The 26,937-nt window shown below is 57.2% G+C and overlaps 1 protein-coding gene across 3 annotated transcripts in view; it reads right to left on the bottom strand.

Moving 5' to 3' along the window:
* The window catches only part of CFAP46 (cilia and flagella associated protein 46), a 134,597-nt gene that overhangs the window by 11,656 nt on the left and 96,004 nt on the right, over positions 1-26,937 (bottom strand). For all 3 annotated transcript variants that reach the window (XM_058298090.1, XM_071215607.1, XM_058298091.2), the window contains 15 exons: positions 25,502-25,702; positions 25,311-25,417; positions 23,662-23,838; positions 22,235-22,370; positions 12,809-12,997; positions 11,830-12,018; positions 11,133-11,267; positions 10,873-11,052; positions 10,382-10,552; positions 6,011-6,105; positions 5,510-5,586; positions 5,104-5,234; positions 4,570-4,685; positions 3,768-3,847; positions 1,982-2,140 (listed from right to left, as the gene is read on the bottom strand). In XM_058298090.1, the coding sequence (XP_058154073.1) occupies positions 1,982-2,140; positions 3,768-3,847; positions 4,570-4,685; positions 5,104-5,234; positions 5,510-5,586; positions 6,011-6,105; positions 10,382-10,552; positions 10,873-11,052; positions 11,133-11,267; positions 11,830-12,018; positions 12,809-12,997; positions 22,235-22,370; positions 23,662-23,838; positions 25,311-25,417; positions 25,502-25,702 (2,143 nt within the window). The remainder of the gene's footprint in view (positions 1-1,981; positions 2,141-3,767; positions 3,848-4,569; positions 4,686-5,103; positions 5,235-5,509; positions 5,587-6,010; positions 6,106-10,381; positions 10,553-10,872; positions 11,053-11,132; positions 11,268-11,829; positions 12,019-12,808; positions 12,998-22,234; positions 22,371-23,661; positions 23,839-25,310; positions 25,418-25,501; positions 25,703-26,937) is intronic.

The following is a 26,937-nucleotide window of genomic DNA, read 5'->3' as shown; positions in this document are numbered from 1 at the left end:
AAATTTTTTTAAAAACTTGCTCACATATTTACCATTTCCAGTGTTCTTGATTTCTTCATCTCAATGTATATTTTTCTGCCTGAAGGACTTCTTTTAACATTTCTTGTATTGCAGGTCTGGTGGTGATGAATTCTTTGAGCTCTTCTGTATCTGAAAATGTCTTTATTTCACTTTTGTTTCTGAAAGTTATTTAAAAAAATATCTAAGTTGACAGAGTTTTTCAACCAACAATTCAGAGAGGTCTCGCTGCTGTTTGCTTTCACTGTTGCTATCCAGAAGTCTGTTGCCATTCTAAATTTGTCCCTCGATAAATAATGTGCCATTTTTATTTGACTACTTTAAAAATTATTCTCTTTTTCACTGGCTTTGAGCGATCTGACTCTGATGTGCCTTAGTTTTGTTTCTTTGCTTTTGTATCTGTAAATTATATTTTTCATCAAATTTGGAAAAAATCTGGCCATTGTGACTTCTAATCTTTTTTCTGCCCCTCCTGTTGTGGTTTCCAATTATGCATATACTAGGTTGCTTGAAATTGTCCACAGCTCAGTGACACTCTGTTAATTTTTTCAGTCTCTTTGTAAAAACCCAGTTTCATTTTGGGCAGTTTCTATTGCATTTCTTTATGTTGACTTATCTTCTGCACTGTCTAATATGCTGGTAAAGCTGTTTGGCGTAGTGTCTTTTTCATCTCAGAGATCCACCTCATCTTTTTCACCTCTAGGAGTTCACTTTGGGTTTTCTTTGTATCTTCCGTATCTTCCAAGGTTAACACACTTAATTTTTCCTCTCCCTGAACGAACATATGGACTACAGCCAGAGTAACCTTTATGATGTCCTGACTACCCATCCTGTTGTCTCTCGCTTTCTGGATCAGTTTCTACTGACTGATTTTTCTCCTCAACGTGGGTCATAGTTTCCCCACTTCTTTGCATGCCTAGTAATTTCTGACTGGATGTCAGACATTGTGAATTTTTGGGGGCTGGATATTTTTTTTCCTATAAACATTCTTGAGCTTTGCTCTGGGATGTGGTTAAGTTACTTGGAGATCACTTGATCCCTTTGAGGCTCACTTTTAAGTTCTGTTAGCGGAATTAGAGTTTTCTTCCCAATTCTGAGAATACCTTTCTGGTCCTGCTACTCCATATCTGAGTCGTGAGGTTTCCCACTGTGGCTGGAGGGAACTTGAACGATTGGCAGTCTTGGATGAGCTCTGAGGACTGTCCCCTCTCCTCCTTCTAGGTGTTCTTTACCCAACCTTGGGTAGTTTCCTCTCTTCTCTCTGCTGTCCGGTCCTGCAAATCTCGTCTTCCTGGTTTCTGCAGCCTCCCTTCTCCATCTCCTCAGCTCAAGAGAACCCTGGGCTCTGCCTGCCTCCCCCTCCCCATGCTGTGCTCTGGGGCCCCCAGGCAGCAAGCCGGGACCACCTTGCTTATTGCCCCTCTCTCTGGGATCCCTGACCTGCACTCCCTGGCATCTGATGTCTGAAAACGGTGGTTTCGTGTATTTTGTCTGGTTGTATAGTTGTTTCAATTGGACGGTAAATCTAGTGCTTGTTACTTCACCTTGGGTGGAACAGACACTCAGTCTATTTTTAATTTATATCATTTACTGGAGCTCTGCACAAATGCAGAGAGCTGCCATTCCACCGTGCAGCTCGGGGACATTCACAGACGGCACATATCCATGCGACCAGCACCTGCGATGGGCTGCAGCCAGCCCCCAAGTCCCCAGATGCCCCCAGCCCGAGGCCCCTGAGCCCCTCCTGGTCCTCTCCTCCGCTGCTCATTACGACGACGGCAGAACGACCAATCCCACGGTTGGCTGTGTACTCTCGGCTATTCCCTTTGGAATGAAAGTTGCGTGGTGGCCAGAGCCGCGTTGGATCTGCTCATCTTTGCCTGCTCAGCCCAGCAGGGTGCCCGGCCTCTCCAGAAACGGTTCTGAGTAAAGGAGTGCCTAGAGAGGGGCCAACAAGCCGCACCTGCTTCCTCGCCATGGAGCCGATTCCGCAGCATCTGCAGGGAGAACTCGCGGGACACCGACAACACCCCTTTGTCAAACACAGAGAGCCCTTCCAGCGGCAGCTCCAGGAGGTGGCCGTCCGCGATGATGACGACGTCCCCTGCGGCCTCAGATGGGACTGTGGGCGCGGGAGAGGCAGAGGTAAAGTGACCGTGGGGAGAAGGGCGCCCGAGAGCACCCGCGTCCGGCCCGGGAAGCCCGAGCCCACAGCCCGATTCAGCCCCAGGGCCTGGCTGGGAGGTCACCGGGTGGTTTGGCCACGGCAGCCACCCGGCCTGGGAGGCGGAACTTGCCCTCGCCTGGTTTGTAGGGAGGTGTGCCCTGGGACGCGCCAGGGAGCACCCCGAGAGCCCAGGGGGTGGACGCTGGGCTGGCGCCACAGCCGGGCTCACGGCCTGACCACTCTCTGACCGCAGGTCTCGCAGTGGCCGGCCTGGCCCGTTTCCGGAGTCACAGGGGCCCAGCCCCAAGGATCTGGCCGGCTCCAGCATCTGATTCCCAAGGTGGGACTCCAGACGCTGCAGCCACCTCTGGGCCCTCGGTCAGAGGACAGAGGCTTGCGGCCCTCCTGCATGCTCCTGAGAGGGGGCCACGGCCTCTGCGGCACCCGCTGCTTTGGAGCCTGAGGGGCCGACTGCGGCCCTGGAGGTGGCTGTGGAGGGTCCTGGGGTGGTCGGTCTTGGCTTGTCTGGGAAAAATCTCTTCTTGGCAGGCACACCTGGTGCTGAGGGGTGAGGCTGTGAGACGCTGATTGTAGTCACCTTTAGGAAACTAATTTAGACTAACTTAAAAATAAAAAGTTTGCTGAAAACTGAGCAGGGTCTGTTCTTCTCTTCATCCAGGAACTGGGTTCCCAAAGGTGGAAAAAGCCTGTCCCAGAAGAGGGGGGCCGGGCTGGGGCGGGGACCGCCCTGATTCCTTGGGCCCTCGGGCGAGTCTGGGGGCAGGGGCGCGGGCCACCACCAGCGCCGGCACCAGGAAGCGGTCCTGGCCACCTTGGAAATCAAAACCCAAACCCAAACCCAAAAATGGAGTTTTGTAAACCCCCGTTTTCTCTGCCCAATGGTTTCTGTGCTGGAGATAAACAAGTAGAAGGCACAAATTCTAATGTCTAACGAGCCTTTCAAAAGCTGGATTTATCCAGCCCTGGCCTGAGGAGAGGGGTGTGAAACCCTCGGCAATGCCAAGCCCGTCTTCTTGCCGGGGGGGGGGGGGGGGGGGGCGGTTGGGTCGGGGCTCAGCAAAGCGCAGCAGTGCCCTGGACACGCAGAGGCCACCAGAGAGCCGGGGGGTACAGGGTCCCCACGCGGTGCGGCAGGCCCGTGGCGCCCGTCTTCCCTCAGGAATCTGTGCAGTGTCTCCCCCCGCACCCTCCTACTAGAAGGACCCCGTGCCCCGCCCCCCGCCCTCGCGCTGGGAGGTCTAGGAGCAGGAAGGTGGATCGGTGGCTGCCGTGGCTGCCGGCTGCCCCGAGAGGCCACGTGTGCTGGGACTGGGGAGCTCCTGGGGGGCGTTCGACAGGCCCCTGCCCACAGCGCTGGTCTGCGGGTGCCCAGCGGGAGGGCCGGTGCCTGTTCAGAGCTGGCAGCTGCTGGACGCGGGCACTGGGCAGCTGGGCAGGGCCACGGGCTCTTGGCCTCCCGTGTGCGCAGGTGGGCGGGCGCGCCCCACGCCGATCTTCTCGAGCGCCAGGCGGGGGACAGCTGTGAGAGGAGCCAGCGCCGCGTCCCTCCTGCGCCGCTCACCCTGCAGCAGGGACGCTTTCCTCTCCTTGTCTTTGGCCTTGGGCTTCCCCGAATCCGTCCCCTGTGCGGGAGTCTGTGTCCTGCAAACAAAGGCTGATACTGAGGCTTTAGACACAGAGGAAACTACCGCCAAGTTGGCTGAGGTTCGGGGGGCCTCTGCTCCCGGGCGGACAGTGGCTGCTCTCACGGCCACACCGCCCACCGCCCCTCTGCCCAGGTGTGACACCAGCAGATGGGGCTCCGGGCCGGTCCGCTCCACCCGCGGATCCCCAGAGCACCCCATGCCGCCCCGCCCCCTTTCCCACCAAACACAGCCCAAGGCCGAGTGGCAGGGGTGCCCCCAGAAACGGAGGTGCTCCCCACGGGGCGCGTGAGCCCCCACACCTGCGAGGCAGCTCCCGGCAGAGCTCAGCAGTGTCGGCACTCACTGGCAGGTGTCCCCGCTCGCCAGCTGCTCGGGCACACCCCAGGGTGCCAGGGCTGCGAGGCCCCGGCCGTCAGCCCCCTCTTCTCCCCGTCTGCCCCCCGAGCCCTGTGTGCCCCGTGTGTGCCGGCCCACTGGCCGTGGGGTTTAGGGCCAGCGGCAGCGCCCGCCGCCGAGGCGCCTCCTTGCGGGTGGGCACGGGCGGGCGGCGCAGTCTTCCTGCCTGCCCCGGGGGAAGGCTGGCTTTTCACCATCTGGGGCGGCAATCCCACGACGCAGCCGCTTCCGCGCCTTCCAGCCGTGCCCGCCCGCCCTTGGAGGGCCGAGGGGCTCCTGCGCTTGGCGCCGCTGCGAGGGCTAGAGACGCGCGGGTGGTACCTGGCCTCGGGCGCCCCCCTGAGCAGCGGGAACACGGGCCTCAGGTGCGCCTCCATGGGCTGCAGCACGCTCTGCAGCTGCTGCAGCTGCTCGTCGTCCTCCTCCTGCTGCAGGTCCTGCGGACCCCAGCACGGGCGGGTCAGAGAGCCCGGAGCACCCCAGCCTGGAGGGAGCAGGTGGTGCAACCCGACCTGCTCCCTGCACCGAACCCCACTGCACCCCCCACCCCAGTGCACCCCCACCTGCCCCCACGCCCATGCCCTCCCACTGCACTCCCCTGCACCCATGCCCCCCACTGCACCCCACACTGCACCTCTCCCTGTGCCCATGCCCCACAATGCCCCCCCCTCCTCACCCAATGCACCTGCTCACCTGCCTTTAGGTGTCGGGATCCCCCAAGGCCACCAGGCCCCCTGCCCCCAGCCCCCTCTGTCTGCTCCCCTGACCGACAGCCACCCCGACCCCCCAGCCCCCACCGCGGCGCCGTCTGTGCATCCCTGTCAGGGTCCAGGGGCAGCGGGGCTGGTGCCTCACCGGGCTGGGGGCCGGCGCTGCGTCCTCGCAGGACATGTTGGCCTCCGTCTGCTCCCGGAGCTGCCGGGCGCTGGCCAGCAGGTGGGAGAAGGCGCCGGCGTCCACCGCCACCCGCATCACCTTGCAGAGGCCTGCGGGACATGAGCCGCGCCGTCCGCACGTGCATGCCCGGGCAGCCCGAGGGCGGCTGTGTGCATGGCCGTGTGGATGGCCCCCTCCCTGCGGCCCCCGAGTCAGGATCTGCACGCAAACTACACCCAAAGGCGCACGGCCCACCCTCGAGGCCCGATGCCCGGGCAGTGGGGGGCTGTGTGACCCCAGGCGGGGCAGGTGGGGGTCCATTGGGGTGTTAGGGGCCGGCCCTCCCCCGCCAGCTGACCCCCCGCTGGCCAGGACCAGCGCTCACCGCCCATCTGCAGCTGCCTTCCTTTAGGTCCAGGGACAGCCTGGGGCTTCTCGTAGACCGCCCCGTAGAGACGCGACCTGGGGGACACGGCGCCGTGCCAGGAGAGCTCCTCGTGCACAGCAGGCGGCACCCCGGGGACCCCGGCAGGTGGCGTCACCAGTCCTGGTGACAGGTGGCAGCAGCTGTGCCACAGCAGGGTGGGGGGTCTGGCTGCGCCCCCGGGGCCCGGGGCTGTGGGCGCTCCACAGGCCCCGACACTGCCACCTTCTTGCCAGGTAGGCGCTCCCGCTTTCCCACCTTCGCTCTACTACCTGGGCCTGCAGGTACAGCGCCCAGGGCCCCGGCCAGCCCCATGCCCCCCGCCCGCCTGCCCCGTGTGTCCTGCAGGGGTGGGCTGCCCGCCGGGGTTTTGCCCCACGACTCCCTCCTGCGGGCGCAGAAGGCCCGGCCGCCGTGCCCGTGGACCAGCCCGCTCCAGGAGGGGCCGGCAGGAGGCCTCACCTGTCCGGCGAGTGGTGCAGGAAGAGGAGCCGGAAGGGGGGGATGTCGCTCAGGAAGCTGAAGTGCTGCTCGGTCACGCAGAGGTTCTGCCAGGCCTGCGGCATGACAGACGCGCCCTGAGGGGTGCGGTGCCCTGCGCCCCGCCTTTGGAGTGCCCCGGGGACAGGGCACAGCAGCCTGCGCTGCATCTCCTTCCCAGCTCAAGCTAGGGTGAGGGTGGGCGTTTGGAGGTGCAACCCCACCCCTCCCCCGCTCCTGTCTGGAGCCCCCAAATCCTTGTCAGGGTCCCTGCAGGACTCGTGGCCACCACAAAGGGGCAGCAGGCACCCGTAGAACCCACAGACTATTAAAAAATCAATGTTCCCAGTTTGCATGCTACAAACGTGCCTTGTGACAACAAAGCACAAATACTCCAAAAACAAAATTAAAAATCGAAAAGTCTCCAGTATCCCCTTCCCCAGCACAGTCTTCGCTTCTATCCTGCTCTCTTGTCCCTCTCCACAATGCACGCCGGCATGTACACATCATGCACACACATGCACAGACTTGCGGACACACGCACAGGCAGCACACAACAAACACATGCACAGAGACACATGACATGCACACACAGACATGCAGCACCCAGGCACAGCATGTGCACACACCATGAAAGGCACTTGTATACACATAGACACACAACTACACACATACACAGCCATGCAACACAGACATGGTCACAGGCACACATGCACAGACACGTACGTGTGCACAGCTGCACACACATGTATGCAGACACACATGCGTGCACACGCTTGCACACACACCTCACACACATACTGACCACACCTGGAACATCCCGCTATGCCCAAGGCCGCGGCAGGGTCAGCGTGGCTGCGCTCCCGCCACCCCCAACGTCCCCTTGGGCACGCCCACGCCCTGCGAGCAGGTGGGGCTCCCGCCAGGCGCAGCGCGCCCGGACACCTCCACCCTGGCCTGCACGGCCGCCCGCCACCGCCCGCGCCGAGCGGAAGCCCATCTCCCCACGGCCTGGATGAAATGCTGCGCATCACGGACGTCAGGGAGACGCAGCACGAGCGAGTGAGCGACGGCGCTGGTCAGTGTTCACACTCACATTGTTGGCATAGAACCTGAGGTGTGAACACATGTTTCAAAGCTTTCCTATTTCTGAGGTCAAAACAAAGTTTTAAAAATTCTCTTGGATAAGCAGTTTCATCATTTCCACTTCCTTGGTGGTGTCTGCGTGCTGTCTGCAGCGTTCCAAATGCAGCTCGCTGACTTCCCCACAGACCCACAGCTGCCCATGGCCTCCGTGTGCGTTTGGACTGACTCGCTGCTGAGGCGTTTTGAGCAACCTGGCTGAGCGGCAGCTCCGTGTGCCACAGCCCGCGGGCCCTTCCAGCCCAGCTGCGGCGCTGCCCTCCTCCAGCTCTGCTCCCAGCCCCTGGCCCTGCCTGCAGAGTCCTCCCTGGTGGCCCTGAGCTGTCTGACCTGGCTCGGGGGCTGCTACCACAGGGCACGCTGCCCCTCGAGCTGACGGTTCCCGGCTTGCTCTCGTCTTAGACTCACCATCCATTTTGGGATTCCTCGGCAGCTTTGCTATTATGTGTCTAGGTGTGGCTTTCTCTGGTTGGCCTTCTTGGGGTTTGCTGCAATTCCTGAACCTGAGAATTTCATTACTTTAGGAAAATTCTCAGCCATCATCTCATCTCCCTTGGTACTTCTGCCCCATCTCTTCCGTCTCCTCTCAGTCTCCAATTAAGCATGTGTTAGACCGTTGGTGAGTTTCCCACACCTCTTGTCCTTGGTCCTCCTCTCCCCATTCTTTTCTCTTTCCATTTGGGTGTTTTCTGTCTGTATTCATTTTCCAGTTGGGGTATTTTCTGTCTGTATTCATTTGCTGACTCTGGGCTGGCTGTGTTCACTTTTCTTTTTTTTAAATTTCTCTCCCCTTCTCACCGCCCCCCGCCCCCCAGTTGTCTGTTCTCTATTTGCATCTTCCTTGTCCACTTCTGTTGTTTTCAGTGATATGGGAATCTCCTTGCCATGGGGCTTCCCTATGTGGGGGACACCCTGCGTGGCAGGGCACTCCTTGCGCGCATCAGCACTGCGCATGGGCCAGCTCCACACGGGTCAAGGAGGCCCAGGGTTTGAACCACCGACCTCCCATGTGGTAGGCGGACGCCCTAACCACTGGGCCAAGTCTGCTTCCCTGTGTTCACTCTTCCAAACCACCCACTGAGCTCTTCATTTCAGATGTCACTTGTGAAGGCCAGAGCTGCGCTTGGGGCTGGCCGCCCCCTTTGTTTCCTAAGCACCTCGAGACTCTGATAGATTTCACTGCCTTTTTGAAGCTTTCAGGCAAACTCCAGTTCCCATGTCCATTCCCACGTGGCTGCTAGAAGCCCTGCTAGTTTCTTCTGTCCAGTCAGGCCATCTGCCAGCAGGTGGCCCCAGGGAAGCAAGGAGCAACTGCCAGCTCACACTGGAGCGCTTTTCCCCGCAGGAATTTTAGTTTAGCTAGGCCTCATCTCTTCCACAGCTGATGCTTTTAATAACAGGAGATTTTGCAATCTATCAGGCTTTTCTTGCTATTGCCATGGGCTTACTGTGGCCTAGGCCCTCCCGGCACACTCAGATGTGGAAGTGGACACGTGGCTGTGTGGCTGTCTGCACGGCCTGACTGTGAGTCGGTGTGAGCTTCTTGCGAGGACCTCTGAAACAGGACCAGGAGGAGCAGCCGTGCCGAGAGGGCAGTGGTTGGCGCTCGTCAAGCCCTGGAAACCAAGGCACGGAGAGGGGAAGTGCCCTGCGGGCGCGCAGCTCGCAGTGGAGGTTGGGGCCTCAGCCCACAGCCCTCGCTGCTCCCTCCCCGCCTCGGGCAGTACCTGCTGACCTCTGCGGCCCTTCCCCTGCCCCTGGGCCTGTTGGCCTGAGCACCTGCCCACAGCCTCCTCCAGGTGGGGGCAGCTGTTTGTGCCTGGAAGGAGCCCATCGCCTTGTCCTCGGGCTGCTCCTCCCGCTCAGCGCCGGGGGAAGGTGGACGGCTCTCAGCCGGGGCGACCTGCCCAGGGGACACTGCCTCTGGGTGGCACGATGGGGTCCGGCCTGGGATGCTGCTCCACACCCAGCAATGCACAGGACAGGCCATCCCCAAGAGCCACCCGCCCCCAAATGTACTAAGGGGCCAGAGGGCAGGCCTGCGCCGGCGAGCAGCGAAGGCTGCGGCGGGAAAGGGTGAGAAGCCAGCCGCTGGCCAGGGCCCTCCAGTTTACTGTGGCCCGTTCCGTCTCAGCGAATCCTTTTTCCTTCAGTGCTCCAGTTCCTACCTGCTCGTCCTAATGAAAGAAGCGGTGCTCTTAGCTGTAGCACTCCAAGAGGCTTCTCAACGTCAAACCCTGTGATTTGACTAAAGACTGAGATAGGGGAAGTTTCCTTAAACAGTCATTGTTAAGGGAAGGACACTATCCTTAAAAGAGCCTTGGGGATGTCATTACAACGGGGGCGCCATGCTGCCATCACTGAGCGTCACACAAGCCTTCCAGAACATTCCAGAACGTTCCCTCGCTGCGTCTGGTGGCTCCATGCCCTCTGTTGCAGGCCTGGCCAGGTGGTTATAGTTGTTAGCTCCGATCCTCGTGGCACCCGTGGGGAAGGGGGTGCGCTGTCACTATCCCCAGCTGCCCACGAAGCTCAGAGGGGCCACGGGACCCCCCCAAGCCACCCAGCAGGAGCGGCAGCGCGGGGCTTTGGGGCAAGAGCCTGCTCTCTCTGTAGCAGTTTGATATTATTGATGAATTCCAAAAAGAAACACTGGATTATGTTTGTAAACTGAGCATCTCCTCTGGGCATATTAGATTATATTGGATTCATAGGTTTACTTGATTAGGTAATTATGCAAACTTCTTGTGCCAGTAGGACGTTGAGTCCCTACCCCTTGGTGGGCGGGGACTCACAGATAAAAGACATGGCCAAGGACACAGTGGAGGGTTTTGATGCTGGAGTCTGATGCTGAAGCCCTGAGAAATCAGGACACAGAGGAAAGAGAAGCAAGACCCTGGAAGAGGGGAACCCAGAAGCCTGAACCCTCGCAGATGTCGGCAGCCGTCTTGCTCCAACATGTGAAAATAGACTTTGGGGAAGGAAGTAACTTGTGCTTTATGGCCTGGTATCTATAAGCTCTTATCCCAAATAAATACTCTTTGTGAAAACAAACCAATTTCTGGTATCTTGCAGCAGCCCCTCGGCTGACTGATACACTCTCTAAGAATGGAAGCTAGGAACGGAGCCATGGAGCCAGGGGCAGTCCCCGGTGGCCGCCCTTCCCCATCCCCGCCCCTCCACGAGCCGGGGCGGCCAGGCGGGGGCTACCTTGGAGGTGGCGGCCAGCCTCTGCTCCACGCTGGCAAACAGGCTGGTGGACGTCCTGCCCTGGAGCTTCAGCTGGTGCTGCAGCTGCAGCAGTGCGGCCAGCTGGGAGCTGCTGGTGTTGGCCGTGGCCGCCAGAAGGACGTCCCGCATCATCTCCGAGGCTGAGCAGCTCTGAAAGAGACCCTGGCAGTGGGGCTGGGGTGGTCTGACTCCCCCGGGGGCCGGAAAGGGGGCTGCAGCCCCCCCCGGGGGGAGGCCGGTGAGGGGAAGGGGCTGGGCGCCAGGCAGGGAGGCCAGGGCCCAGCCTTGCCCTCGCCCTTCCCTGGCCCCGCGGCCCCTCCTCTGAGGCCCGCGAGACCTGTCCCATCGTGGGGTCCCAAGAAGAGGTGGCAGGGCCAGTGGTTGCCGGGCTGGTGGGGCCACCCTGGAGAGACCCCCGGCCCCGAGGGGCTGCACGGGGCCTTGCCGAGCCGGCAGGGGCGGCGCCGCACCTGGGACAGGGCCAGGAACTGGCAGGTGGTCGCGGGGTCCAGGGCGCCGATGCACTCCACCATCTCCAGGCTGGCGGCCGCGGCCACGTCCAGGAGGCGGCTGCCCAGGGCCACCTGCAGGCACTGGAGCAGCACCTCGGACGCCTGGGCCAGGTACCGCCGGGCCAGCGCCGAGTGCCTCTGCGGGGGCCAGAGCTCAGTCGGGGGGCTCCCCGGAGCCCGGGGGGCAGGGGGCACCACGGGACGCGCGGGGACCACACCTTCAGGTCCGCGCCTTTCCTGCCGCACCCCTTGGGGGTGGCTCTGACCGTCGGAGGGCCCGCGGCAGTCTCCGTGCCAGCCCCCTCCTCGGCTTCCACGTCTGGAGACCTAACGGCACTCATTTTAGTGTCGACCTACAAGGCAGGTGGTGCAGTAAGGGGCACGCCCCCCACCTGGCTCAACTGCCCCGCCGGGGGTGGGTGCCGGGGGCCCAGGCCTGGGAATGACCGCTCCCTTCACGGACACCTGCTGCAGGCGTCGTGTCCCCGGGGCTCTCGCCCGGTGCTCGGCCGGCACAGGCCTGGGCCACCCTGACACGGAGGGACTGGCGGGGGCAGAGGTGGAGTGAGGCCAGCCTGTAGGCCGCCTGCTGGGTGGGGGGCTGGCTTCCGATGGTCCCGGGGTGGAGGACTGGTTTGCACGCGGTGGCCGCCAGGCCATGCTCCTGCTGGGTGTGCAGCTGTGCCCCACTCAGCAGCCTGTGCCGGCCGCCCCCCGCAGTGGAGACCCCGAGGCAAGGCGGGCTGACGCTGGGCCCTGGGCGTGGGGGTGGGGGGAGAGGCGGGAGGTGGGGGGAGGAGGAGCAGGGGAGGGGAAGGGGGGGGCCAGAAGTGGGGGGGAGGCGGAGCTGGGGGGGAGGGTCGTAGGTGGGGGGGAGGCCAGGGGTGGGAGAAGGGGGAGGCGGGCGCCGCGCACCAGCAGGCTCTCCTCCCAGTAGGCGCCGGGGCGCACGGGGTCTGCGCGCACGGCCTGCAGGTGCAGCGCCTTCCCGGCGAGGCCCAGCAGGCGGGCACGGATCTCGGGGCGGCCGGTGCAGAGCGGCTGCAGGCTCCCCAGCTGCGCCAGTGCCACGTGCGCCAGGGTCCGCTTCAGCATGAGCCATTTCTTCAAGGACACAAACGCCGTCACTGTCACCGCCTCGGCTGGACGGGGCCCGCCCTCTAAGCGCCACCCAGGCGCCAAGAAACACCCTCTGCTGGGTGGGGCCTGCTGGTGGGGAAGGGTCTCCGGGGCTCAGGGTCTGAACATCTGCTGCGGTCAAGTTCCATAACCTTGACTCGGGGCTCAGTGACAAACGCGTGTGTTATTAAGGTCAATTCCAGGACTCTGTTTGGTCGGCTTGTATTTATGCCAAATTAATTTTGTTCACATTTCAGAAGTTCTAAGAAAATGTCTAAAATGGAAGAATATGATTCCTGCAAAACAGATGCTATTTTGCAAATTCAACTTATTTTTTTAACAAAATGTCAGCCACCTTGGTCGAGTTCTCTGACGTGCTGACACGAGGTCGGGCAGGTGCACTACTTGGGAGGGCGCCATAAATGTCCCACAGGGGCTCCCTCCTACAAGGCTTCTAATTTATTAGGCAATTAGGTCCCCTCAAGTGGTCAGCTGGAAGGACAGAGAAGGAAGGAAGTCTCCAGGGTCAGCCGTAAATTCTCACGGCTTGATGACTGAGTGGCAGGAAACGCACTCGGGGGCAGGGGCCACGGAAAAGGCTCAGTGAAATCTCCAGGGTGAGGCTGTCCCCTACCGAGGCAGCTGAGACCCTGTGAACCTGCCTGGAGTGGAGAGGCTCCCCTCGCTTGACCGGACAGCAAGCTCCAGACCCTGGCCCAGCTGCCCCCGCCTCCCCCCCGCCCCCTGTCATCACGGGAGCGCCCCCCACAATCACCAGGTCGAGGGAGCTGTAGTCGCCCAAGTCCTGCAGGCAGTAGGCCAGCAGCTTGTCCAGCGAGTCCTGCTCAGACTGCCACTGCAGGGCCACCCCCCAGGGGAGCTCGAGCATGTCCAGGGCCAGCTCCGCGAGGCCGAGCTTGAGCTGGGCCAGCTTCCACATCAGGGGACTGTTGACGTTGTGCACCTGCAGAGTCAGCACGGGCGGGGACATCGGCTCCCGTTCAGCAGCCTCACTGAGCTGCAGTCGACCAGCTCTATTCAATCACTGGGGCCGACAGCACTGCGCCGGTTAGAGCACGCAGTGCGGTAAGGTTTGATCAACTCATGGAACCATCGTCACGAGATGATCACGCCCGGATTTCCCCATGTCCCCTTATAAACCTCTCTCTTCCCTCCTCCCTCGGCAACCCCCAAGCTTTCTGGCACTGTGAAGTAGTTTGCACTTTCTCTGTAGCATGTACTCCTTGTGCTGGGTTTGACTCAGCATACTCACTTCAAGCTCCACCGTGTTGCTGTGTAAAGTAGTCTCTTCCTTTTCACTGCTGAGTAGTAGTCCACCATATGGCTGCACCATTTGTTTAGTCATGCGTCATTTCCAGTTTTTTTGCTATTACAAGTAAAGCTGCCACAAACATTCACATAAAAGTGCTTGTGCGCATGCACTTTCATTTCTCTTGGGGGAGACTCCTGGAAGTGGAATGGCTGGACCATATGGTAAGTGTGCAGTTAACTTGTCACGAAACTTCCAAACTGTTTTCCAAAGTGCGTGAACGTTTTGCATCCCCGCCCACAGGGAATGGGCGTTCCCGGCCCTCCGAGTCTGTACCAACACTTGCTGACTGGTCTTTGCAATTGTGAGTATCGTGACGGGGTGAGGTGGCTTCTAATTCTCCTTTCTCTAAGGACTAATGATGTGCTTCACCCTTTCAAAGCCTTTTTACCATCCATGGGTTTTCTTTGGGGGAAATGTCTGTTCAAATTTTTTTGCCCATATATTATTGGGTTGTTGGTTTCCTTATTAAGTGTCAAGAGTTCTTTATATATGAATACAAGACCTTTATCAGATAGATGATTTGCAAGTATTTCTTCCTAGTCCATAGCTTGTTTTCATTCTCTTAGCAGTGTCTATAGCAGTTTGATATTATTTATGAATTCCAAAAATAGACATTGGATTGTGTTTGTAAACTGGTCTGTTCCTCTGGGCTTATTAGATTGTATCAGATTCAGAGGTTTCACTTTTACTTGATTAAATTATGATCAAGGCTTTGATTGGGACACCTCAGTGGGACATTGAGTCCCTGCCCCCTACTGACAGAGAACATGACCTGGTAGAGGAGAGACTTGAGTTTTGACGCTGGAAACCTGGGAAGACAATACACAGGAGAACACAGGAATGGGGATGGCTCTGTAGACACTGCAGCAGCCGAGGGAAGAGACCAGCCTAGATGAGCCTGAGAGTCCACAGCTGACTTTGTGGAGAGAGCAGAACAGCTGAGCCTGGAGAGAAACTAGCCTCAGGGAGAGAGAGAGACAAGCCTTATCCCAGCCTAAGCTGAGACTGGACCACAGAGCAGGAAGAGGGAGAGGAAGCCTGGACCCTGCAGACGTCGGCAGCCATCCTGCTCCAACACACGGCAACAGACTTTGGTGAGGAAGTAACCTACACTTTATGGCCTTGTGACTGTGAGCTTCTACCCCAAATAAATGCCCTTTATAAAAGCCAGCAGAGTTCTGGTAGTTTGCATCAGCACCCCTTTGGCTGACAAATACAGTGTCTTTTGATGAACAAATGTTTAATTTATCCTTTTGTGGACCACACTTTGGGTGTCATAGTCAGAAATCTTTGCCAAGTCTGAGGTCAAAAAGATATTTTCCTGTTTTCTCGCAGGGGTTTTATAATTTTAGCTTTTAGAACTTGGGTCCATGATGCATTTTGGGTTCTTTATTACACATTTTTGCACCTGGGCTGTCTTGACAGCTGTAGATTTACAGTAAGTTACAAGCAGGTCACGTTGTACTTATTTTTCAAAGTTGTGCTGGCTGTTCTAGAGCCTCTGTTTTTCCACATGAATTTTAAAATCAGTTCATCAATTTTTGAAAGTCTGCTAAAATCTTGATCAGGATTGCATCAAATCCATAGATAATTTAAAGCAAACTTCATCTTAATAGTACTGAGTCTTTTAACCCATGAACACTGTATGTCTTCATTGGTTTATGTCTTCTTTAGTTTCTCTCAGCAATGTTTTGTAGTTCTATGGTACAAACTTCACGTCTCCTGTCAACTTTCATGTTTCGTGCTGCAAATGGTACTGTTTTTTAGATTTCAGTGTCTGATCGATTGTTTCTAGGATGTGGACATACAATGTATATTTGTATGGCTAGAGTCACTTAGTAGCACTAGTAGTGTTTATTTAATTAGTTACATATTTATTTGTAGAGAGCGCATAGGGTTTTCTATATTGATGATCCCATTGCCTGTGAACAAAGACAGTTTTCCCTCCTCATTTCCAATCAGGACGCTTTTACCTTCCTTTCCCTGCCCCAGGCATCGACTAGAACCTCTAGTACACACCAACAGAGTGGAGAGAGGGTGCGCTCTCCTTAGCTCGGGGTGCTTCCCAGGAAGCACGAGGTCCGCGCTGCTTTTGTCGCGGATGCCCTCATCAGGTCAGGGAGGTTCCCTTTGCTTAATAATTTGCTAAGAGTTCTTCAGGAGTGGACACTGGATTCTGTCAAAGGCTCTTCCTGTATCTATTTAGGTGCTCATACGGCTGTTGTTTTTTAATATTGCAAACTAAACGGATAGATTTTTGGATGTTAAACTGTTTGCGAGATAAATCTGGCTTGGTCATGATGTAGTGCCCTTTTTACGTTCTGTTGAGTTCAAGTTATGAAAATTTTGTTTAGGAGTTTTGCATCTATGCTCATGGGAAAACTGGCCTGTAGCTTTTGTGGTTTTTTCCTCTTTCTCTTATTGTAATAAATTCATCTTGTTTTGTTATCAAGGTAATACTAGCCTCATAGAAGAGTTGGGGTACACCCCTCATTTTCAATTCTCTAGAAGAGTTTGTATAGAACTCATATTATTTTTTCCTAAAATTTTGGGTGGAATTCATTAGCAAAGTCACCTGGGCCTGGAATTTTCTTATTTCCTTTGTGGGAAGGCTTTTAATTACAGATTCAATTTCTTTAATGACATAAGGCTATTCAGGTTGTCAATTTCTTTTTGAGAGAGATTTGGTAGTTTGTCTTCCAAAAAGTTGTCCATTTTCTCTAAGTTGCCAAGTATATTAGCAAAAGTTGTTCATAATATTCCCTCATGGTCCTTTTTCCTCCCCCTATCTGGTTGTGTCATTGTCTTTCTGGTGTGACGCTTGCTGTGCGGGGGCCTGTGCCTCTCCACGCAGACTGGGATGACTTTTTTCTTTTTTCACCAGGAGGCCCTGGGGCTGGAACCTGGGTCCTCCACGCGGTAAACGGGGCTCAACTGCTTAGCACACTGCTTCCCCCTCATTGTCCTTTTAATGCCAGTAGAATCTGTGCTGCTGTCACATCTTTCATTTCTGATATTGGTTATTTACATCCACTCTAACTTCTTGATCAGTCAGTCTATAAATTTATCAACATTATTCATCTCAAAGAACCAGCTTTTGGTTTTACTGATGTTCTCATTTTCAACAATTTCTGCTTTTCTATTTCTTTGATTTGCACTCTGATTTTCAATTTTCCTTCCATTTATCAGGGGTTCAATTTGCTCCTTTTCTACTTTTTTAAGGTGGAGGCTGAGCTCACTGATTTGGGTCATTTTTCTTTTCTAATACAGCTATTAAATGCTATAAAATTTCCCCCTAAGTAGTATGATAGTGATATAAGTTTTTTTTGACTGAAAGTTTTTAAAAATTTTGTAGACTTTACATATATTTATTTGTTCAACCCTCACCACAGGTGAACTCAGGTTTTACTTACTGTCCCCACAACACAGATGGAGCAATGAGGTGCAGATATGAATGGCCCAAGCCCGCGAGCTCCCAAGTGGACGGGCCTCAGGGTGACACGGGCATGCTGCCCCGACGCTCTGGACCGCACTCCTGCCCTGACGCGCTTGGCCGTGGCGTCACAAGACACCGCGCAAGGGAGGCCCAGCACCGGGTGTGTGCCACACAGGAACTGCCTGGGCCGACGCGGAGGCTGGCGCTGCCCCCCACTCCGAGGGAGCCCCGGTGGCCGCAAGGCCTCGGGCGGCCAGCTGTGCGGATGGCCACAGCCTCCATGGCCATCAGTGCGACAGGCCTGTGGAAAGCCCACGAGCTTCTGGTCAGCTCAGGATCCTGGGAGCTGTCAGGCACCGCGCAGGTCAACCTGGTCAACTCTGCCGGGCATCAGGTCAGCCCTCGGAGTGCGCCCACAGGAGACACGCACTGGAAAGACATCTTGGTGTCCTTGGCAGCGTCACCACCAGGAACCCGGGAGCTGCTCGAGTCCTGTGAGAGACTCACCTCGAGGACACTGACAAATGGAACCCACTTGGCCGTCAGCCTGTGTCCACAGCCTTGGTGCACGGCCCTAGAGAGCGTCACACTCAGCCGTGCCCCTCCTTCGGGATGTGGCTGCCCGGCTCCCGTGAAGAAGAACGGTCAGTCAGGCGAGGAACACCACACACCACAGAGAAAGAAAGACTGCTGAGGGAAAACCTGCATAGGAAAATCAGAGCCTTCTTGCCGGCTCGTTCTCCTCTTTCCACAATACTTGCTAATTTTCCTCTGAGAAACCTACCCAGGACCAATGAAATCACGTCCAGGTGATGAATTCTAGGGCAAGTTCATGGCAGCCAAAACACGGCCGCGGGCTGGGGGCACGGGCCTGGGGTCCAGAGGGCAGGGCTGCGCATGCTCCCTCCACTGGCCCGCGCCACAGGCCTGGTAACATGGAGCACAGCACGTGACACCTCAGGGACGCGTGCGCCAGGTCCGCGCAGCCACTGACACATTTTTTTATTCACTTGAAATACTTTTTGATTTCACTTTTGATTGCTTCTCTATTAGTTGTTTGGATGTATGCCATTTCCTTTCCAAATATTTGGGGATGTCTCCCATAAAATTTACCATTTTAAAGTGGACGATTGAGTAGCATTTGGCACGTTGACAAAGCTATGCCACCTTCACCTCATCCAGTTCCAACACGTTTTCATCACCCCCAAAGGAAACCCTGGGTCTATCCCACCTGCCTGCTTCTGTCTCTTTGGGTTTGCCAGTTTCACTGCCCTGGCTTCGACCGTGAGTTGAACCCTGCTGTGGTCAGAGAGCATGCTTTGTACGATGTAATCTCTGCACATTAATTGCTCCTGCAATCCAGAAGATGGTCTGTGCACTGGGCATGCACTTGGAAAGAGCACGATTCTGCTCTGTTGGGTAGACCGCTCTGCAAACGGCCATTGAGTGAAGCTGCTTGACAGTGTTGCTCAGATCTGCTGCCTTGCTGATGTTCTGTCTGCTTGTTCTGGCAGTTTTTGAGAGAGGGGTATGGAAATCTCTGACTACAATGTATATTTATAAATGATATACCCCTTTACATAAAGTAAAAAACCTTACATTTGTGTATGTCCATTTCTGTTCTCCTGGCCTTTATGTTATTGTCATCATACTTCTTATTTTTACATATTGCTTTAGTTTTCTAGGCTGCTCAAGCAAATACCATGAAATGGGTTGGGTTAAACAATGAAAATCTATTCCCTCATGGCTTGAGACTGGGAAAAAGTCCAAATCGAGGCATCATCGTGGAGATGCCTTCTTCCTGGCTGCGGGCGGTCCTTGGCCCTCAGCTTGTCACGTGGCGAGGCACACAGCGGCGTCTCTTGGTCTCTCCCTTCTCTTCTGGGTTCAGCGTCTTGATTGCTGTGGCTTTCCCTTTCTCTCTCTATCACTCCACTTACAAAGCACTCCAGTGCGAGGATTAGACACACCTGAACGCAATGGGCCACACCTTAACCAAAGCCACCTCAGCTAAGGTGCTGCGTCCAGCGGCCCGCACCCACGGGGAAGGGCTAGATTGAAGAGAATGCTTCTCCAGGGGTGTGCACAGCTTCACACCATCACACCCGTGTTATAAACACTGCACTACACTGTTATTTTTGTTTAAATACTCAATCATCTTTTAGAGAGAGTTCTATAGGGGTAGGGAAAAATCTTATTATACATTGTGACAGCCTTAATTTGGCGAATCTCAAAAAGAGATTATGTTTTTGATGAATCCATTGCTGAGTGTGAGGCTCATTTGATTGGGTTCCGTCAGTGAGGTGTGACTCCGGCTGAGTCTCTGTCCTCTCAATGGAGCCTTATATAAATGGAGACAGAGAGAGAGAGGGCTCGAGGACCGCTAGCAGCCAAGGCTGAAGCACGAAGCCCCCAAGAGGCCAGGCCCACCGAGCGGCTCGAGGCTGGAGGGATGAGCCATGTACCCGAGAGCTCACAGCTGACCGCGGGAAGAAAGCAGAGCAGCCGAGACTGAGAGGAGGCCTGGTGCCCACAGCTGAGCCCCGGGAGACGGGAGACTCTGAGGGAAGGGCAGGCACCAGGTGGAGAGCAGCAGCCATCGTCACCACAGGCAGGGCCGGGAATCACCAGGAGCCGACTCTGGTGAGGAACCGTCTCTGACGGTGCCTTGAGTTGGACATTTCATGGCCTTGGAATTGTGAGCTTTTACCCTAAAAAAACTCCCATTATAAAAAGCCAACCCATTTCTGGTACTTTGCATTGGCAGCCCTGTGGCAAACTAAGACACACATTTTCCACGCAGCTCACATTTTTTATGCTTTCTCTTCTTTTGTGTAGATCCATATTTCCATCTGGTATCATTTTCCTTCTCTCTGAAGGTCTGATTCGAACATTTCTTACTGGTGAGTCTGCTGGTGTTGAATTATTTTAACTCTTGTATATTTGAAAAACATCTTTATTTCACCTTCATTTTTGAAAGGTAATTTTGCTGGGTATAGAATTCCAGACTGACAGATTGTCTCTCTGTACTTAACAGATGTTGCTCCACTGCCTTCCCGGTCGCATTGCTTCTGATGAGAAACCTATTGTATTTATCTTGATACTCTGAACATCACATGCATATTTTGCCCCAACTGATTGTAAGGTGTTTTTTTTGTCACTGATTTTAAACAATTTGGCTATGGTCTGCTTTGGTGTACATTTATTCATATTCCTATTTCTTTTTTTTCCCCTTCCCCTCCCCCACCCTGCTGTTTTTGCTGTGTCCATTCGCTGTGTGATCTTCTGTATTTATTTCTCTTTTTTTGTCTTTTCTTCTCATCCTTCTCCTCTAGGATTCACCGGGATTCGATCCTGGGACCTCTGATGTGGAGAGAGGTTCCCTGTCAGCTGCGCCACCTCAGTCCCTGCTCTCTGCTGCGCTTCACCTTGACTCTCCCCTTGTCTCACTTTTGTTGCATCATCATTTTGCTGTGTGACTCACTTGCACGGGCACTGGCTCTCCACAAGGGCACTCGGCTGGCCGTGTGGGCACTGGCTTGCTGCACAGGCTCTGGCTCACCATGTGGGCACTCAGCTCGCCACATGGGCACTCAGGCGGGCACTTGGCTTACCGTGTGGGCACCGGCTCACCACACGCACACTCGGCTCTCCGCGCAGGTTCTCACATGGGCACTCGGCTCACCTTGCCCACACTTGTGCAGGCACTCAGCTTGCCACACGGGCATTCGGCTCACCATGCGGGCACTTGTGTGGGCACTCATCACGTGGGCACCCACGTGGGCACTCGCTCGCCGTGCAGGCACTTGGCTCCCCACGTGGGCACTTGGCTCGCCACATGGGCACTCACTCGCCGTGCAGGCACTTGGCTCACCATTGGGCACTGGCTCACCATTGGGCACTTGGCTCGCCGTGCAGGCACTTGGCTCGCCATTGGGCACTGGCTCACCATTGGGCACTTGGCTCGCCGTGCAGGCACTTGGCTCGCCATTGGGCACTTGGCTCACCATTGGGCACTTGGCTCCCCACGTGGGCACTTGGCTCGCCATGTGGGCACTGGCTCACCACGTGGGCACTTGGCTCGCCACGTGGGCACTGGCTCGCTGTGCAGGTGTATTTTCTCTTCTTTTTCACTAGGGCCCCAGGGATTGAACCCGTGTCCTCCCATATGGAGGCAGAGGCCTTATCACTCGAGCCACATCTGCTTCCCCATATTCCTATTTCTTATGCTTGTGATTCACTAAGTTCCTTAGATCTGTGAGTTTATTTTTATTAAATTTGGGGAAATTTTAGCCATTACTTCTTCAAATATTTTTTTTCTGCCTCCTGTCCTTCTGAGATTCCAATCACAACTAAATTCAGCCACTTGAAATTATTCAAGTCACTGGTATTCTGTTAATTTTTCTTTTTCCCTATTTTTAATAGCTTCTATTGCTGTGTCCTCAAGTTCTCTAAATTTTCCTCTGAAATATCTTATCTGGCACCAATCCCATCCAGTGTATTCTTTATCTCACACACTGTGGTTTTCATCTCTAAAAGTTGTATTTGTTTATATTATAATATCCTACATTTCTCTGCATAACTCTTTGAACACACAGGCTATGGTTGTAAGGACTCTTCTAAGGCCCTTGTCTTCCATTTCTAGTATCTGTCAGGTTGATTGATTATTTTCCTTATTGTGAGCTACACTTTTTGCTTCTTTGCATGGCTGATCATTTTTGGTTGGTTGCCACGTTCTGCATTTCACCTTTTTGGATGATGGACATCTTTGGATTCCTGTAAGTATTCCTGAGCTTTGCTCTGGGATGCTCTTAAGTTACTTGGAAGCAGTTCAAAATCTTTTCAGGATTTGTCAGGTGGGCCTGGAGATCATCTGGGGTTGGTTAATTGTTCCTGTGGCTGTGTCAGGACTCTTCCACCCACTCTAGCCACTGCCCATGAACCCTGAGGTTCCCCAGCCTGGCCGGTGGCGAGCAGGGCTGGGCGCTGTCCACCAATCCTCTTGCGGTGGGTCCGTGCCCTGCCTTGTGTGGTTTCCTTCCAGGGCTGCCCTGGTCCCTTCTCTGCTGAATCCTCTGCAGCCTTCTCTCTTTAGTGCTTTCCTTCCCACTGCCCTCCTCTCCTGGACTCTCAGAGCCATCTGCTTGAGTCCAGGGGTTGGCCGGACTCCGCCTGGCCACTGCCTCCTGTAGCTGCTGGCAGCTTGGCTGCTGGCAGCTCATGTCTCTCAGGTTGGCTCATCCCTGCCTGATGACCATGGTCTGAAAACCTTTGTTTCAGGTGTTTGTACAGTTTTGGGTTGTCCAGCTGGTGGGCAGTCCACTTGGTCACACTACCTCGCCTAGGAGTGGACGTCGGCTGATGTGTTTTTAAGTAGATGGAGCAGCCAGGGTTCTCTGCTGACGGGGCAACTGGGGTCTGGACGCACCTACCTCGTGCTGGGACAGCAGGTCCTGGACCCCATGGAATAGCTCTTCTCCTTTGGCCATGGCACTCCAGGCCAAGTCATATGCCTCCAGGTAATATGCAGTTTTTTGTTCTTCGTCTTTCTCATTTTGGGCACATAACCTTTACAAGATATGAGTGGAATTTATAGCGAAAATGTTAGCCTTGTGTTACACGTACTAACCAAATGTGCAGTGTGTCATTTCACACGATTATACTGCACATTTTGCTGTCACTTAATATTTTACAATTAGCTGCTTTACACCTAGAGGTGTCTCAAGCCACCTTATTTTCCTGCCTTGGCTTTTCTTACTTCCTAAGTTTCCTGTGATGACCGTCCACCACTTCTATACTGCTGAGGACAATTAGGGCCTGTGGACACCTACACTCACTGCACTTGCAGGGTCTGGATAAACCGCATGTCCTGACCATGGCGTGGGCCGGGCCGCCTGCCCTTGGGAGCCCCAGTGGACGTGAGGGCGGCTGTCAGCACCCCTGGGGAGCAGCCTGGCTTCCCGAGACCCGGGTGAGCACGTGCAGGTGCAGGGCCACGGGGCTGCGGGGTGTGAGCGTGTGCAACCTGCGGGCAAGCACGCCTGGGGGCGCAGGAGCGACGTGTGTGCATACAGTGGTGTGGCCTGCGTGAGGACGAGTGGGCGTGGCGTGTCTGTGTGATGAGTGTCGGTGGGGTGGGGCGCGTGTTTGTGCTGTCGTGGGTGTGAAGAGTGTGCCCGTGTGTCCCCGTGGATGTGGGGTGTGGGGCATGTGCCATGTGTGTCCGCATGGGATGGGGGTGAAGTGTGTGCCCATGCATGTCCACATGGATGTGGGGTGTGGCGTGTGCTGTGTGTGTCCGTGTGGACATGGGGTGCTACGTGTGCCGTGTGTGTCCACGTGGATGTGGGGTGAGGCATGTGCCATGTCCACGTGGACGTGGGGTGAGGCGTGTGCCGTGTCCATGTGGACGTGGGTGTGGCACGTGCCATGTGTGTCCATGTGGGCGTCTCTGCAAGGTGCCGCTGTTAGGAGCCTGCTGCAGAGACTGCGTCGCTGACGTTGACTCTGGCCACACTGTGGGGTCGAGTCTTTCTGGGTGGAGTGGGTGGGCCATCGAGGGGCCATGGAGGCGGCGGTGGGCAGTCGGGGAGGCCCGGGGGCTCTGCAGTAAGCTGTGTGGGGGTCCAGAAGTGGCTGCAAGTCTCGGGGCAGGGTCTGGGGCCACGGGGTGCACCCAGGAGGAGTGTGGGCACATGGCCACAAGGAGCAGCTGCCACGGGAAAAGGGTCTGAGGACCCCGTGCCAGGCATGGAGAAGGCGGCAACACTGAGAGGGGCTGGGGAGGGGGCCAGAGCGGACTGGGGGAGCCCTGAGGTAGGGGAGCGGCAGGGGCGCCGCGCCAGGGGTGCTTGCTCACCGCTTTATCTTTGACCGCTCCAGCTTTACGTCAACACAGTTCTCGCTGTGACCGCAGCTGACAAACCTTTTCTCGATTTCCAACAAGCAGTTGTCCATCTTGTTCAGCAGAAACCAGAACCCAGGCGGGTCGCTGTCCGTCAGCTCCTGGGCGACGGTGATGTGCAGGCTCACGGACCTGGCGGGGGGGGCGTCCTCCGTGTCTGCTCAGCACGTCGCCGGGGCAACTGATGTCACGACAGCCCGCGGCGCCGAAAGACCCTTGGCAGGGAGCCGCGCCCTGCTGGCGGCTGCTCATTCCCAGCTTCATCTGGGAATGCCCAGGCCACGCTCTCCCACCGCAGCGCGGTCTAGTGAGAAAGCGGTGGTACCTCCCACCCCACGCAACACGGCAACATGGAAATTCAGAAACACTCTCCTGAATGACTCACGAGCAGGAAAGAAAACCCACGTGGAAACAGCCGCCTCTGAGAAGAGCGGGCGCTGCCACGCGTTAGGAAAGGAAGTGGTAAAGGTACGCAGTAGGTGTCAGCTCCAGAAGTGGCAACACAACACTTGAACACCCTCTTCTCCAAACAGAAAGAGGAACTTCGTACAGATGAAGCAGAAGATAAAGAAAAACAAAATCAGACAAAAATCCCAACTGCTTCCGTCAATAAACCCAAACCTGGTTCTTTGAAAAGATCAACCAAATGGCATCTCAATTCTGATTTGGAAGAAGAGACGACCAAATACAGAGACAGGCCTAAGAGAAAGGTTTTTTTAAAAGCCCTAAGAGAAGATGCTGTGAAAATTTATAGTAGTACATCTCCACGGAGGAACACTTCTCCGTAAAAATACGAAGGACAAACAAGATGGCACAAAACCAGCTAAAATTCTGACAAGATGGAAATCGTAGACAGAACGACCCCGAAAGACCTGCCGCCTGCCGGCGGGGTGAGGGGCTGGGGGCCGTTCACGCGTGGCCTGGACGCGGCAGGCCCGGGGGCAGGCGCGTCACGCCGGCTCACGGGGGGCCCTCGGCGGAGGACAGCGCAGCGGCGGGGCCCGGGGCTCGCCTCGGCTGTGGACCGTCACGGCGCGGCCCCGCGGCCGAGCAGGAAGGAGGGGGCAGGGTCCAGGAGCCGTGGCGCAGGCAGTCGGCGCGCTTCCCTGGAGGGGACGTTACAGGAGGAGCTCCCGACGCGCCCAGGAGGAAAGCGGGCCTTTCGGAAGAGCGCACCCCATTACGGGGGGCGGAGGGGCGACACAGCGACGCCCCACGGCGCCCGCCGGCTGAGCGGCAGCACCTGTCCCGGGAAGTCAGGCAGGCCCGCGGGAGCCCAGCTGCCGGGCGCAAACGCAGCGCGCCGGGGCCGTCAGGAGCCGCCGCTGCCCCTCCTCGGGGTCCCCTCCAACACCCGGGGTCGAGAGGAGGACGAGCCGGAGGGAGAGGCGCAGCCGGGGGCCGTCGGGGCAAGCCCAGAGCAGGCGCGGCCCTGGCGGACGGTGTCACTTCTCGGAGGCGCCAGAGGGATGCGGGGCCGGCGGGGCCGGGGGACGTGCGTGGCCCTCCTGGGGGCCCCGCAGTCCCTAAGGGTTGAAAAGCGGCAAGAACAGTAACGGAGACACGGCGCCGCGGCTTCCCGCCAGCCTCGCCTTTCGCGGTACCTGGCCTCCAGGTCGGTGGCCATGAACTCCAGCGCGGACGCCCTGTTGGGGCGCTCCGTCCTGAGGACCCTGAAGGTGTCGATGAGCTTCTGGAAGAGGCTGCAGACCTGCGGGTGCCGGGCGTTGGCGCGCCTCCCGCCTCCCGCCTCCCGCGTGGGGCGCCGCCCCGCAGCCACGCCGCCGCGCCTCACCAGCAGTTTGCTCTCTGCGCCTCCCGTCGGCAGGATGGACTCGGCCAGGGCGAGGGTGGAGGTATACCAGAACTCCTCGCTTCCGCCCAGGCTCTGCGCCTTCTGGATCATCTTCCGGGCTTTTCCGTAGTTCTTCTCCTTGTTGGCCAGCTGTGCCAGAAGGCACAAGCACCTGGATTGCGCGCAAGGATCGCCGAGCTCCTGGAGGACGGGGAGCGGGGGTGCCCGTGAACAGGCCCGGAGGCCGCGGCTGAACAATGTCGCCAAGCGCGCGCCCGCAGCGAGGGCAGCGCCGCGCGGGCACCAGCGCCTGCGGCCTCCAGCGTGTGAGGGGCTCTGCGCCCGGCCCTGCAGCTGCCTCTGAAGCCCACCCGGCTGCACCTCTGCTTCACCCCGTCGCCGTTTTCACGTTCACTCCGTCCCCCCGTGGTCAGTCACTGACTCCGACACGACCTGCCCCCGTGCCACTGGCCAGGGGCACGTGGAGACCGGGTGGGGTGCCGCCTGCAGTTGGCAGGCCCCTTGGCCGTGGGTGGGCCGTGGCCCCTAACTCGTCCGAGGGAGTCCTGTTCGGCCTCGGGCTCTCTCTGAGGCTGAAGGCTGGGGGACCTCGGGGGCCTGTCTGTTAGGACCTTCTCCAGAGGCTCGGGACGGTGCCACCCTGCCCCTCAACTCGGCCCACACTCCCGGCTGAGGAGCGGCGGCTGGCCTCGGGGTGGCGGGCAGGGACTGCCCAGCTGGTGGACGGCGAGCCCGCCCTGAACTTGCCCTGAGGCCCCCAGCTGGGTGGACAGTGAGCCCGCCCAAGCCTGCCTGTCCCCCATGGGTGGTGGACGGCAAGCCCGCTCTGAGCCTGCCCTCTGCCCCCACAGGTGGGTGGCCAGCCAGCCTGCTGGGCAGGACTTGGGCCTCCACCGGGCTGCCCACCTGTGGTGCTGCCATCTGCCCCGGGCCCCTCGGCCCCTCGGCCCCCTCCCTGCTGGGTGCCAGCAGCTCCTCTGGAGGCCCTGTCCAAGCCGGCCTTGCCTGGTCCGAACACCCCAGTTTCCTCATTCTGGGCCCTTGGAAGGACACAGGGAGCTGGTAAGCGCCCTTCAGTGCCCGGGTGTTCTGGGGGGCTGGCACGAGTGCCCGCGCGGCAGGCCAGCTCCCGCGCCCTCCTGAGGCTCCAGCAGCTGTCCACCCCGCCCCGTCTTTGCAGGGGGCTCCTGCATGGGTGCCGAGGGTGGCGAATGCTTGGAAACCTGAGGGCGTCCGGCTGTGACCCGGGCAGAGCCCCGCATGTCTGCGCCCACCTGGAAGTCCTGTGCAGCCTGCACGCGCCACCCCACACAGACCAGGGCGACCCATGTGGAAAACAGAAGCCATCACGTCCGAAGGGGCGGTGACAGCGGTGGGGGACGAGAGGCCCGGCAGTGACTGGGCAAAGGGCCAAC

The sequence above is a fragment of the Dasypus novemcinctus genome, chromosome 6 (assembly GCF_030445035.2).
Source record: "Dasypus novemcinctus isolate mDasNov1 chromosome 6, mDasNov1.1.hap2, whole genome shotgun sequence".
NCBI classification, from domain to species: domain Eukaryota; kingdom Metazoa; phylum Chordata; class Mammalia; order Cingulata; family Dasypodidae; genus Dasypus; species Dasypus novemcinctus.
Note: the sequence above shows the minus strand (reverse complement) of the source record. Positions and strands in the feature narration are given on the sequence as shown.